Here is a 14,893-nt window from a genome sequence, read left to right as displayed (position 1 = left end):
CAGGGGAGAAACAGTTTCATCCACCTCCATCCAATCCATGTCCTCAAACCACAGGCCAGCTTTCTTCAGGGCCCCACTGATGGCAGGGACAGGACTGATAACCATGGATGGAAGGATCAGATCCAGATACAAAGTAGATCACAACTCTTCCCAGTTAATAGCATCTTCACCGGCTATGAGGACAGCTCCAGCACCACCTGAAACATTCCCTGCTGTTACAGTGCCTTCCTTCTTGAAAACTTTAGGAAGTGTATGTAACTGTTCCAGCGTTGTCTGGGGCTGGGAATGCTCATTGTCTGGTTTTTTTTTATGGATCTTCAATTGGTGCTACTTCCTCGTTAAAGCAGCCAGCATCATTAGCAGCCTTCCATCTCTGCTCTGTCACAGTCTTCTCTGCTGGTTTTACATTGTACAATAAGGTACTGTGCTGCAGAACACAAAGTCCCCTGGGAAGTGTAGCATGCCAATCTGTCTTGCCCACAAAGTATGGTCCAGCTTGAAAGAAAATCTAATTGTGCTTCCAAACCACAGCAGGGAGAGAGACTGAAAGATTATTTCTGCACCTTTAACAAAAATTCTGACAGCTACACACAATGGACTGTAAACCAGAGCCACACAGCCTGTTGACAGGAAGAACAGAGATCTCGGTCAGGACTCCCACTGGACAGGTCTTCCCAAGTATGCAGCATCTGAAGAGCTCTGCACAACTTCGCTGACAATAAATGACACTGACGATGGGTGGGACTTTGACAGTGGCACAGTCATGGCAGCAAATTCAGTCAAGTCAGCAGTGAAGAATTTCAGAAGACCACCATAAGCTCCAGATGGTGTGGGAGCTCAGCAGCAATGAATGCACCTCGGAGCAGGGCCATCACTGCAGCTTAGCCCATTAGCGCATGGGTCCCCTTGTCCACAACACAATGATGCCTACTGAGGCCCAGCCAAGACTTCATTTTTTTTTAAATAGCAGACAGCCAGGTGCTTGTAATTTATGCCTGTAATCCCAAGTACTCAGGAAGCTGACATCTGAGGATCACAGTTCAAAGCCAACCCCAGCATGAAAGTCCATGAGATTTTTATCTCCAAGTTGACGCTTGTTTCAAGTGGAAGAATGCTAGCTTTGAGCACAAAAGTGCAGGGTAGTGCCCAGGCTGAATTCAGGCACAAAAATTAAAATTAAGAAATACATACATGGGTGTGCATGTGTGTGGCACAGCTACTCAGGAGGCTGAGATCTAAAGATTGTGGTTCCCAGACAGCCTGAACAGACAAATCCATAAAACTTATCTCCAATTAATCACCAAAAAGATAAAAATGGAACTATGGTCAAGAGGGTATAGATTACTAGCCTTGAGAGAAAAAATTCAACCCTCAGGGAAAGCACCTAGGCCATGAGTCCAAGCCCCTAGGACTGGCAAAATAAATAAATAAATAAATAAATAAATAAATAAATAAATAAATAAATAAATAAATAAATACTAGCAAGCCTCAGAGATGAAGGGTCTTTTCTATATTCTAGTGCTACATTTTGAACCCAGGGCCATGTACATTCTAGAGAAACATTCTGCCACTGAACTACATAAAAATCAAGAGCCATGGCCTATAACTGCTAATATATATTATGTAGCATGTTCAAGTAGGGGAAAAAGTAGGTATAAAAAGAGGGAACAAAATATAGCCAAAACACTAACAGAATGCCAGAAAAGGCCAGGCATGGTGAGGCACACAGCAATGCCAGCATGCCAGTGGGGTGCCGACTCTCCTCCATGTATCTATCTCTCATAGGCTTTGGATTGAATGAGACACCAAACCCGCACCCCACAGAAAGTGTGGGGTTTCCACTCTACAGTATCACACTGTCCTAGAAACTAGAAGTACTGAAGTCAACTCACTCATTCTGAACTATCATACCCGTTTGCTGTGCGCTCTTTCATGGACTTGAAAACTTTGAGAATGGCTGAAGGCTTGACCACTTTTTGAACACTTACAGAGTTTTTCTCCAGTGTGAATCTGTTCATCTTTCTGAAAGGCACTGGAACAAATGAAGGCTTTCCCACACTCTGCACATTCATAGGGTTCCTCTCCCGTGTGGGTTCTTTGATGTACAGGAAAAGAACTTAAATTATTGAAGACTTTACCACATTCTGTACATTCATAGGATTTCTCTCAGGTGTGCATATGCTTGCGCCTTTGAAAGGAGCTGGCGTGACTGAAGGCTTTCTTACACTGGGGGCACTCATAGGGTCGTTCTCCGGTATGAATAATGGCGTGTCTCTGTAAAGAACTGGAACAGGTGAAGGTTTTCCCACATTCTTGACAATGATAAGGTCTCTTTCCAGTATGAATTCCTTTATGGACACAGAGGGAGCTGGAACTGCTAAATGTTTTGTGGCACAGTTTACATTCATAGGGTTTCTCCCAATTGTGAACCTTCGTGTGAATTTGAAGGTAGGCAGACCGACTAAAGGTTTCCCCACACTTCTGACACACATAGGGCTTCTCTCCCATGTGCATTCTTTCGTGCCTTTGAAAGGAACTCTGGAAAATTAAGGATTTCCCACACTATTTGCAGTCAAAGGGCTTCTGTCCAGTGAGAGTTCTTTCCTGTCTTTGAAAGGAAGTGGGGTTACTTAAGGTTTTCCCACACCATTTGCACTGATAGGGTTTCTTTGCACTGTGTGCCTTTGCGTGTATTTGCAAGTAAGTGGGACTCATAAAGGATTTTCGACACTCTTCACACTTGTAAGCACCCTTGCCAGTATGAAGCATCTTGTGCCTCTGAAACTTGGAGAAAGAAAAGAAAGTGCTCCCACATTCCTTATATTCCCAGGACACGCTTTTTTTCATGTGAGTCCTTTCATGGACTCGAAGGGAACTGGAATGATTGAAGGCTTTGCTGCATTTTTTACACTTGTAGGGTTTTTCTCTGGTGTGAATTATCTGACATCTTGGAAAAATCTCTGACAATTGAAGGCCTTGCCACATTGCTGACATTCATAGGTTCTCTCTCCAGTATGTGTTCTTTAGTGTATCTGAAGGATCTGGGAGTACTTAGCCTTTTCCCACATTGTCCACATTGGTAGGATTTCTCTCTGGAGTGAGTTCCTTCATGAGCTTCAAATGAGCTGGAAGAATAGAAAGATTTTCCACACACCTTACGTTTATAAGGCTTCTCTGCAGTTAGTCTTTTCGGACACTGGCTTTGAGGGGAGCTCACTGACAGCTTTGCCACTTTCCTGATCTTGAGGCGTGTTTGTCCCTTCCTCCTGAGGATCATGTGGACTATATGAATTGTGAACTTTCAGGTGTGAATGAAGTGATGTTGGATCAGTGAAGGTTTTTCCACACACACTGCATTCGCAGGAGCTTCCTCCAGTTTCCTCACTCAGCTTGTAATCTGGAGGAATTTTTATTTTTTGCTTTATTTCTTTTCTTTATTGTCAAAATGTGATGCAGAGGGGTTACAGACTCATATGAAAGGCAGTGGGTACATTTCTTGTTCTACTTGTTACCTCTTCCCTCATTTCCCTCCTCCCCCTCCCCTTTCCCCTCTCCCACCAAGAGTTGTGCAGTTGGTTTACGCCAAATGGTTTCTAAGTGTTGTTTTTTGTTTTGTTTTTCTTATTTATTGTCAAAGTGATGTACAGACAGGTTACAGTTTCATAAGGTAGGCCTTGGGTACATTTCTTGTACTGTTTGTTACATCCTCCCTCATTTCCCCCCCCCCCGCCTCTCCCCCAATAAGTTGTTCAGTTGGCTTACACCAAATGGCTTTGCAAATATTGCTTTTGGAGTTGTTTGTCTTTTTATCCTTTGTCTCTTGATTTTGATATTCCCTATCATTTCCCTAGTTCTAATACCAGTATATACAGTATCCAGTGTACTCAGATAAGGTACAGTGTTATATCACTGTTGTAATTACTTTCAACATGCCATGTGAAACCATAGCTTCCATTGTTGATGAGCCTCTTGTATCCCCTTCCTGTGGCTGTGCCCTCACTATCACTGGAGGAAGATTTCTCTGGACTGTTCACCTTTTTTCCCTTCCAGGAATCCCTCTATTATAAAACTGCTTGGATTTCTCCTGGGAGTTTTGTACTAATCTTCAATATGCTAGTCTTGCCACTTTCTTCTTATAAATTCCAAGTTCCTGACAGTTTCACTCATCACATCTCTGTAGAATTTCTTCTGGAAAGGATTTAGCAGAGCCCATTCCTCCAAGGTGAGGTTCACCGCCATGTGCTCAAATGTCACAGCCTCCATTTCCGGGGTTACGATGTGTCTGCACCTCACTAAATATTCCCAGCCACGTCACAAAGAGACTGGGGACAATGAGTGTGTATTTTTTTGTTTTTGAAGACTATTGAAAAAGGAATTGCTTTTCTGATTTAATCTTCATTTTTCTCATTTTTGGCATACTGAAATTCCACTGGTTTTTGAAGTGTTCAACATCAATGGCCATAAAAGAAATGCAAGTCAAAACCACACTGAGATTCCACATCATCCAAGTAAGATGTCCTTTATCAAACAAACCAATAATAACAGATGATGGAGAGGATATGGCCAAAAAGGAACCCTACTATACTGTTGGTGGGGGTGTAAACTTGTTCAATCACTCTGGAAAGCAGAATGGAGGTTCCTCAAAAGGCTAAACATAGAATTCCCCTATCACCCAGCTGCCCACCTTTTAGGCATGTACCAAAAAGATTACAAGCAAAACCACACTACAGCCACCAGCTCAAATATGTTCATTGTAGCACAATTTGCCATTGCTTACATATGGAACTAACCCAGATGCTCCTTAGTAGAGGAATGGATCAAGAAAATTTGGTACATATAAACAATGGAATTCTATGCCTCTATCAGAAAGAATGACACTGCCCCATTAGTAAGGAAATGGAAGGACTTGCAAAAAATAATACTAAGTGAAATGAGCCAGACCAAAAGAAACATAGACTCTATGGTTTCCCTCATTGTTAGTAATTACTATACATCTATCCTAGTCATACCATAAGATCACAATAGCTCAATAGCTATGACTCTATGAACACATAAGATGAAGCTAAGTGAAATAAACTCCAAGTTATGGAAATAAGTGCTTTACCATTGTCATTATTTTCACTGTATCATGTGAAATTATGCCATTTTTTTGCCTTTCTCTCTCAAGGTTTTACTCCTGATGTCACTGCTACTGATTTTGGTACCCTGGGTATAGTATTTATGTTTATTGGAACTAGGAAAGGGAAGGGGAACAACAAAACAGAGAGACAAATGGTGAAAGGTAAATGAATGAAACAGCAGTACTTACAAAACTATACGCCATAACCCAACTGTACAACTAATGGGGGATGGGTAGGAAATTGGGAGTGGGAAGAGGGGATCAAAATGAGGAAGGAGGTAACAAATTTGATAATGAATATATCCACTGCCTTATGTATGAAACTGTAACCCCTCTGTACATCATCTTGACAATAAAAGAAGAATCAACATGTGTTTAAGTCAGATCACAAAACTAGAGATCTTAATAAGGTAGCTTTAAAAATAACATTATGTACAATTTGTTTTCTTAATGAGCAATACTTTTTCATAGTTTACATTCATCTGATGGGTTAAGTAAAAGAGATATATGTGTGCAGATAAAAAACTTCCTTTTCTTAGGGCATTTCACTATGTTATCACCTTAAACTTCTTAAGCATAGTTTGCAAGTTGAAGATCTGACTCTTAATAGATTCACAGTAGTCTATTAAAAGACATCTCTGAGTTCATACATAAGAAAACAGAACTTTTCTTCACTATTACAGAAATAGGCAGCAGATATATAAGGCTTAACATTAGACATATTTTCATATGAGACAGGAAGTTATGAGCTCATCCTTCAATATGTACATTAAAACTAAATATATCTCTACATGTAATAGATTCTTGTGTAAGTTATGCCACTTGTTTCGATAAGGGTAATAAGTTAGGATAAGTTTGTATCAGGCTAGCTGAGGGTGTAGAAATAGAATACAGGAAGATAGTTCTTCCTAGTATTTCCAAATAACTTTGAAAAGAAGGCTTTGCTGAGTTAAACTAAACTGAGTTTAAACCTAACAACTAACAAAGATCTCCTTAGGTATTGCTTACTGTATTCAAAACATTGTTGACTGGATGTAGTTAGGAAAATCAATATTACTTCTGCTATGTTGATACATCATAGAATCTTCATTCATTAGTACAGATTGTATTTTGCTACTCAGAGATGAATTCTAAAACATTTATGACCCTAACATAGTACAATTCCTATCCCCAAACTTCTTTAATTGATCTATTTCAACTGAGTGGCACAGGGGCTTTAAATCATTGGATGGAAACTTGATAGCTGAAAAGAAGTGGGTTTGAGGAGGCATGGAAATGTTTCATTATTATACATATATAATATTTCTATTTTTTAATAGAAAATGTGGTTGTTTCAAACCACCCTGAAGTAAAATTCACTCCTAACAGAAACCTAAAGATAATAGCAGCCTTACATCAATAAAGATTCAATGAAACATTTTAAATAACCTAGAAATGTAAATGAAAATAACATTATTAATTAGGACTTCTTTGGTAACATTTTTTACATAAAACAAATAGGACTGTGATGAGAGCCAGAAAATATTCACACATTTTTGTACATTTGGTTGCTAAAATCATGGAAAACAGTACTACAATTTTTATAGTTTTCTATCATTTCACTTCACTATGTAGCATTTTATCGCAACCATAAACCTCATAGGCTCAATTTCTTGAAACCATTTTCCAACAAAATTTATATTGTCCAGTGAATGAGAACTTTCATCTTTTACATTTCTGTTGTTGTTTATTAGGAAAGTGAAAATTTATTGCACACTGTTCTAGATGGCAATCCGCAGTGAAAAATTCTATCCACAGAAAATAGTTCATTTATATGACAAATATTAGTTTTCAAATTAAAAATTACCAAGAAGCAATCGAAGTAAGCACACAGTGTTTCTCTTGAGACCTGTGTTTGGAGGAAGATTGGTTGTTGGTGGACAGGGTCTATCAACTTTGGGAAGGTAAGGATTATTTTATACCTTCAGTGTTTGGAAAAAAAGCTCAAAGACCAATCCTAAATTCGTAGTTGAAGTCCCAAGTTTATGTCCTATAATAAAATTTTTTACAAGTGATAGGATATGTAAGGGCTGGGAATGTGGCCTAGTGGCAAGAGCGCTTGCCTCATATACTTGAAGCCCTGGGTTCGATTCCCCAGCACCACATATATAGAAAATGGCCAGAAGTGGCGCTGTGGCTCAAGTGGCAGAGTGCTAGCCTTGAGCAAAAGGAAGCCAGGCACAGTGCTCAGGCCCTGAGTTCAAGGCCCAGGACTGGCCACAAAAGAAAAAAAAGAAATAGGGTATGTAAGAAAGTTGTGATTGAAAGTTTTTGCTCCTAAGAAAGTGAGGAGAGTGAGCAACTCTCTTAAAGATTGTGTTCAGTATCATGCAAAGTATTTTAGCTGATAAATAAGTGAATTAGAGGAAGTTCAAGAAGAGAGAACAGTGAGATACTGAATACTGTGACATGCAGGAGTGTCACAGTCAGATGGCCATGAATATTCTTTTTTTTTTTTTTTTTTTTGGCCAGTCCTGAGGCTTGGACTCAGGTCCTGAGCACTGTCCCTGGCTTCTTCCCGCTCAAGGCTAGCACTCTGCCACTTGAGCCACAGCGCCACTTCTGGCCGTTTTCTATATATGTGGTGCTGGGGAATTGAACCCAGGGCCTCATGTATACGAGACAAGCACTCTTGCCACTAAGCCATATCCCCAGCCCTATGAATATTCTTAATCAGCGTTGATCTTCAGTAAGTGAAAAATAAAATGAAATACAAAATGTGTTTTTCAAATTGAGAAGTAACACACAGTGGGGAAAAAGTGAATTCTACTGTCTTGGGTTCAAACAGAAGGAAGAATTTAACTTATAGAAAGTATCACTGCTCAATAAACATGTAAAACTCCTTTCATATATATACATACATATATTTACATGTATACATGTGTACACACACATATATAAATATATTTCAGGGGACACACAAATATGCATGTATGCATTTCTCAAAAAACTATCAAAAACCAAAGTGGGACTATGTGTAATTGTTTAGGAAACGTGAACATATAAACAAATATTATGCATGAATGTTACCAAAATGAATTAAGGATGAAGAAGCTTCTAATACACATATTTAGTTTTCTTCTGCAATATGGTGAAATATATATTTAGATCAAGATTTCATTTATTTAAGACTAATTAACAATACAGGTGAAATGAAATTGTCAGAATTAATATATGAATACCTTACCTACATTTTTATTTTAAATTATTTTTAAATTTAATTTTATAGACAAGGTAATGTGCAGAGGTATTAGTTACATCTCTAAGGTAGTGAGTACATTTGTCAAAATTGTTACCTTTTCCATTTTTCTCTAACCCTCTCTCCTCCCCAACTCCCTCAGAAATGATTTTTAGAAATAAACTTATAGCTTATAATTTCATAGGTATAAAGTGAATTTTTATGTTGAAATGTTAATTTTAAATAAAGAATAGATAAAATTGGATACATGGGGAAATTTCAACTAGAAAGTATTACTTTCCTAACTGCGAGTAGGTATATATGTGGTGTGTGTGCATGCATATATGAATATGCGTGTATGTATGTGAGGGTATGTGTGTGTTTGCATGTGTATGTGTGTATATGTCTTATCATAATATCAAATGTGCTTTTCACTATGTATCATGTTTTCAAAACTATTTAGAAACAAAACAGTCATCATATACTGTCTTCTCTATTTCAGTAGCACATCTATACTGAGCCAAAGTTGATAAAAACAGGCATGCTATTGCTAAACAGTTGCTAGTTCCTTGAATTTTATGAGTAAGTAATTATTACCTTCTTCATTGATAGTTCCAAATTAAAGATACTTCCATAGGATTTCTCCTTAGAAATAGTTACAATTTCTTTCTTACAGATGACGTTTCAACCCTTTGAAGGAGAGGTTTAAAATGTCACTCCAGAAGTGACAGTGTAAACCATAAAAAGCAAAGTTTCTAGGTACAGTTCTTATTTACTTTGGACATTTGATATAAAATTAAGAAGAACTAGTGAGAAAATGAGTTTTAGAAGCAAGCATAGTTGTGTCCAAATACTGGAACTTATTCTATGTTACTCTATTTTTTTTCACATTCAACTGCTTGAAAACTATTATAATAAATGCTGCACTTCTTTTAGGAGAGAAAAAAGTAAAGTGAATAATTACTGAGACAATCTAAAGCATTTTCAGGTAATCAATATTTTCTATGAAAATGACCTTCCTCATGCCAAATAATTTGTTCTTGTATTTTTTAATACCCAAATAAGCATGCTGTAGGAAGATTTCCATGGCAACCACTGGATCACTGTTGATCTACGGAATTGCATTTACTTTTGTTCTTCTTCCTTTCACCACAAATGTTCAGTGATGACAAGAGTGCTATAATTATGGAAAAACTCAAAGCAAGGCCATGGAATCCATAATAAAGTAACAAATCATTAACCCATGATGAGAATCTCCTGAGAGCCTCATCCTGAAGTGCAAAGTATGTTGATGTTCACACAGCTAAGCCTTATCCATAAAGATCTTATTCAGAAAAGTCTGGGATGGTCATACAGGTTGGATTTCTGTTTACTGAGATTGAGGTAAGGAGTATATTATAAGATACAAAGGTTAAAAAAAATTTTGAGACTGGAGGGAGGAAGGAGTTACTATTATAGTGTGGAAGTAGACTTTTGACACAATACTAGTTGTATACTCTGTGGATACCATTATTGCTTCATGTTTGTTCTCTTGTCATTTATGTAGAAGAAGAAACACATTATCTTTTTTATTTTATTTTTTTCCCAAGTCCTGGGGCTTGGGACTCAGGGCCTGAGCATTGTCCCTGGATTCTTTTTGCTCAAGGCTAGCACTCTACCTCTTGAGCCACAGTGCCACTTCTGGCCTTTTCTGTGTATGTGGAGCTGAGGAATCGAACCCAGGCCGTCTTTCATGCTAGGCAAGCATTCTCCCACTAAACCACATTCTCAACTTACATACTATCTTGAATTAAAAGCATCTGTTACTTTGTGCCCACTTGTGTTTTGTTGTGGGTGGCCTTTTTAGAAAGTATATCAAGGCGCTCATTCTTCCTAAGGATGAACAGTAATATTTCTTTTTCATTATCACAGGGTTTTCTAGTTCACTTACAGTTAGGAGACTATTGAGAAAAAAAAATACACATTCCTCATATACTCCCTTCCCTACACATGCATGACATCACTTGTCATTTATTGCCCCATCAAAGTGAGGACACACTTACTCCAGTGTTCAAACATACACTACCACATTATTATCACTCAGAGCCCAAAGTTTATATTATGTTTCATATCATTAATGAGCTCACAATATGTTGTACACTGTGAACTTTCCTTAAAAAAGCAAAATTATTTTTCATATAATCCTATTGTAAAATATATCACTAATATTGAATTTAAAATTTCAAAAAGTTCCTTGAGAAATAGATTTATAAAATAATATGGTCTCAGTGTGTTATGGCAATAAAACTTCATTTAAAATATGGCAGGAGCTCTAGCACTTTCCTTAGAAGTGAAATGTGTCCATAAAACAGTTACTTATGTTCAGTAGAAATTAGTATATTTTAGAGAGTGCTGGAAGGAAGTGTAGATGGATAAGTAGTACTCACATATCAATACAATTCAGCATCTTCACTAACTATATTCTCCAGATTTTAAACTCATTTTATTGTGATAATTACATTACTTTCAATTCATCCATAATTTCTCTTATGACTACTGTGTTTTCTAGCTATTAGAGATTAACTGTTCAAACTCACACTAATTTGAAACAAGTTCAAATTCATACTAAGATATCTTAATATCAGTGATATTTTTTAAATAGAAAGGGAAGTTGAAGTTATCTTTGCAATGTGATCATATTCCATAACACATTATCTTTATTCTACCTCAAAGTTTGCTTTTTGATGTTAGCTTGAAAAACATGTATTTCAGGAGTTCATTTTTTTTTTATCTCACATGTGTTTTACTTCTGGTTTAAAATCTCCACAATAGAAAGATAAAGTACGTTCTTCAAAGAAAATATCAGATCTAAGTTTGGGAACCTAGTAATGGTTATTACAAAAATTCCATTTGCTAGAATTTTCATTTGCTTCAAGTTATATTCTTACTTTAAAAATAAAATCCTTACCCTCAGTCACTTTATGATTTTGCACTGAGGGTATAGAATTCCCTCAGAAGCATGAGTAACAGGCATTCTGGTCAAGCTGGGAAAATTTTAATTTATTCTTAATGCTAACAGCTCCAATTTATTTCTACCTTTTGATGCACCAGTTCTTAAAGTTGTTCAATAATGAACAAACTTTTGACCTAATGCCAACAAAACAAGGCATATTTACCTTTCCAATCTATATTAAAAATTTTGCATTTTCATTAAACCTTGGCCATTAGTTTCTTTTCCCCTTAGATTGAGCTGAGATACCATCATATTCTTTTTTCCCACTTTCAGAGTTTTTAATATTTATATTCATATTTCTTGTGAAAAATATACTTAGAACATGAAATGTCTATCATTTATTAATTTTAGGAACACAATCATAGATATTTTTTTTGTGTTTTTGTTTTTTGGCTTATAGTCATCGATACAGATCCTTGCCCTAGCTAGACAGGTTCTCTACCACTTGAGGCAAATCTTTGGTCCTTTAAGAATATCATTATTTTTAGGGTCACCCTCAACTTCCATCTTCCAATCTCTACACTTTTTAAGCAATAATTTCACTTTCCTGATTCCCTAAGGAACAGCAGCTGAATTCTTTCTCACACTAGGTTTGACTACTCTATGCACCACACACAAACACAATTATCCACTACCACTCTATGATCATCTTAACTCATTCAGCACAGCATATTCAAGTTTCAACCACATTCTACTGTCTGTCAGAATTTATTTATTTCACTTTATAATATTCTGTTCAATGTATACATCCTCTTTTTGTTTGTCTATTTACTCATTCACCATTGATTGCTTTGGTTGCGTCCCAGTTTTGACTATCATTGGATAATGCTGTTAAGAATAGGTGCATTTAAATCCTCTTAAAACGCAGCTTTTAATTATATGGACACACACACACACACATACACACACAAACACAAGAGACTAAATTAGAGGACTATGTGTTTATTCTATATTTCATTTTAAGAAAATACCATACTGTTTTCCACAGAATTTATGAAACTTTATTGAAACATGACTCGGTTTTCTCCACATCCACATCGGTGCTTGTTTTTAAGTCAGTAGTCATCCAATCAGTTTGAAACCCTGCGAGTATTTTTTGTGATCATATTGACCATGTATCTGTTTTAGTGAAATGCTATTAAAATTCCTCATTCATTTTCGATTTGGCTATGGTTTTCTATGTTGAGTTTAGCAATTATTTGCTATAAACATTGACCAAATTCTTGACCAGAATTTTGATTTTTGATTTGTTCTCTCAGTTTGTTTGCCTTTCCAATTGTTGATGGTTGTGAATACCTAAGATGATGCTAAGTGAAAGGAACTCCATGTTATGGAGACAATTGTTATATCACAGTTGTAACTACTTTCAACGTCCCATGTGTATCTGTAGCTTCTATTATTGATGATGTTCTTGTATCACCTTCCTGTGGTTGTACCTACACTATCTCTGTAATCTTATCTGAGTATATTGGAAACCGTGTATACTGGTATTGGAACTAGGAAATTGAAAGGGAATACCAAAATTGAGAGACACAGGGTAAAAAAAGACAAACAAAACAAAAGCAATACTTGCAAAACTGTTTGGTGAAAGTGAACTGAACACCTCAGGGGGGAAAGGGTAAGGGGGAGGGGGGAAGGGGGTATGAGGGACAAGGTAACAAACAGTACAAGAAATGTATCCAATTCCTAACGTATGAAACTGTAACCTCTCTGTACATCAGTTTGATAATAAAAATTTGAAAAGAAATTTAAAAAATAAAAATATTTTATTTTTAGTCAAATTGAATTTATTTTTCTGTTCATTTTATTGACTGTTTTATATTCTTTTAAAGTTATTTTTATACATAAGTCTAATTGTATACAGAAATTACTAAGGTCCAATTTTCTTCTACATGTGACAAATTTCCTATAAAGTAATTTTTTGTTCTTCTTGAATAACCTTGTCAATTGTGTTGAGAACCATTTGACTAAATGTACAAGTGTTTATTTCTCTGTCCTGTTCCATTTATTTAAATATCTAACTTTATTTTATTTTATTTTATTTTCAAGGTGATTGCAGAGGGGTTAGAGTTACATAAATAATGTAATGGGTATATTTCTTGTCAAACAGTATTACCCCCCTAAATATCTAACTTTATTGTAGCTTCTAATAATGTCTGAAATCAGAAAATGTAATACAAATGTTTGGTTTTCTTTTTCAACATTATGTTGGAAATCATCTTAAATTTCCAGGCAGTTATTAATAACAATTTAGTGCTTTCGATTACCAATTCATATGTTTCGCTCTCTGAGATCTATATACGATTTTTGCTTAGTGGAAAATTCCTTAAACTACACTTCCATCCAAAATATAGTAATTGAGTACAGCAGAGTAATTATCATGCAAATTTCCTTTAAGTTATGTCAAAGATGTTTGGTTTAGTTGAAAGATATTTTAGTGGAAAGAACAAAGAATTCTAATATGGTGCCATTTGCCTGTAAGTCCAGCACTTACAAGGAGAAATGCATGTGTAACTATTGAATGAAATGTAACATCCCATGATGACGAAAAAAAGGTAGAATATATATCATTGTTTTCACATTGCTACGTTGCTAATTATAATCCCTAGATATAGAAATTTAATCATTTTCATCTGTACTATTTAACTTAACCTAGGGGGAGAAAGATGGCACCGAAAGAATAGGGTGGCACCCCGACTCGCACCAACTGAATAGTGAGCTGGGAACTCCAACACCCAACACCCCATCAAGAACCCAGCAAAACCAGCATCCAGAAGCAGTGGAGAAAAGCAGGAAAACAAAAAGGAGCAAAAAAGAAGAACCGAAAACCTACACGGAGTCGGAAATTCACCGGGGCACCCTCCCCCCACCAGCCAACCCTGGCCCAAACAGGGTCAGGCTGGGAAAGGGGAACCCGGCGATCGGCAGACAGGCTGCCAGGAGCACAGAATTCATATAGCGGGAGACCCCACGGACACAAGGCAGGGTGCGGACCAAGACACACACCGGCAGCGACGAGAAGGTCGGGTCCACACCGGGTTCGGACAAGGGAAACCACCGCAGCAGAAAGAGGGAATGGGGGAAGCCACCACGACACTTCGCCAACCCCTGAAGGGCCAACGGCTGCGCGCGACACACACACAAAGCAGCAAAAGTGAGTCCCCCATAATCCCTTCCCCCAACGGGAGACCCAAACCTGAAAAGAAGCTAGATCTCCCTCCCTCCCCCCCCACTCCCGAGGGAACAAAGAACCCCCAAATCAGGCGGGAAGCTCCCATCAGGCGCTGGGAAGCCAGGTTAGCAGGGGAAGGGTGGAACTGCCCCCAGCCCCCACAGGTCCCTGAACTGGCAGAACCGGCCCCGGCCCCATCCCAACAGGGGCCAGGGGACGGCCGGCAGGGCAAGCCCCACCCGTGGTGCCTGGACCTTGCGGACTCTTACAACTAAAATCACAGGTGCTGGTGGGCAATACCAGCCCAGCAGGGTCACCTGAGCCTGATCACATCCCCCCCCTCGCAGCGGAGGCGAGGTCTGAGGGGGCCAAGCCAAACCCGGACAGTCGATC

The 14,893-nt window shown here is 37.7% G+C and overlaps 1 protein-coding gene and 1 pseudogene across 1 annotated transcript; both read right to left on the bottom strand.

Moving 5' to 3' along the window:
- Positions 1-402: 402 nt before the first annotated feature.
- Positions 403-872, bottom strand: LOC125355972 (annotated as a pseudogene).
- A 1,294-nt stretch (positions 873-2,166) lies between these two features.
- LOC125355971 (zinc finger protein 679-like) lies at positions 2,167-2,514 on the bottom strand. The gene has a single exon (XM_048352215.1). It carries the CDS (start codon positions 2,512-2,514, stop codon positions 2,167-2,169), a length of 348 nt encoding a protein of 115 aa, XP_048208172.1.
- Positions 2,515-14,893: the final 12,379 nt, after the last annotated feature.

Source organism: Perognathus longimembris, chromosome 8, assembly GCF_023159225.1.
Source record: "Perognathus longimembris pacificus isolate PPM17 chromosome 8, ASM2315922v1, whole genome shotgun sequence".
NCBI classification, from domain to species: Eukaryota; Metazoa; Chordata; class Mammalia; order Rodentia; family Heteromyidae; genus Perognathus; species Perognathus longimembris.
This window is presented reverse-complemented; position numbering and strand designations above follow the sequence as displayed.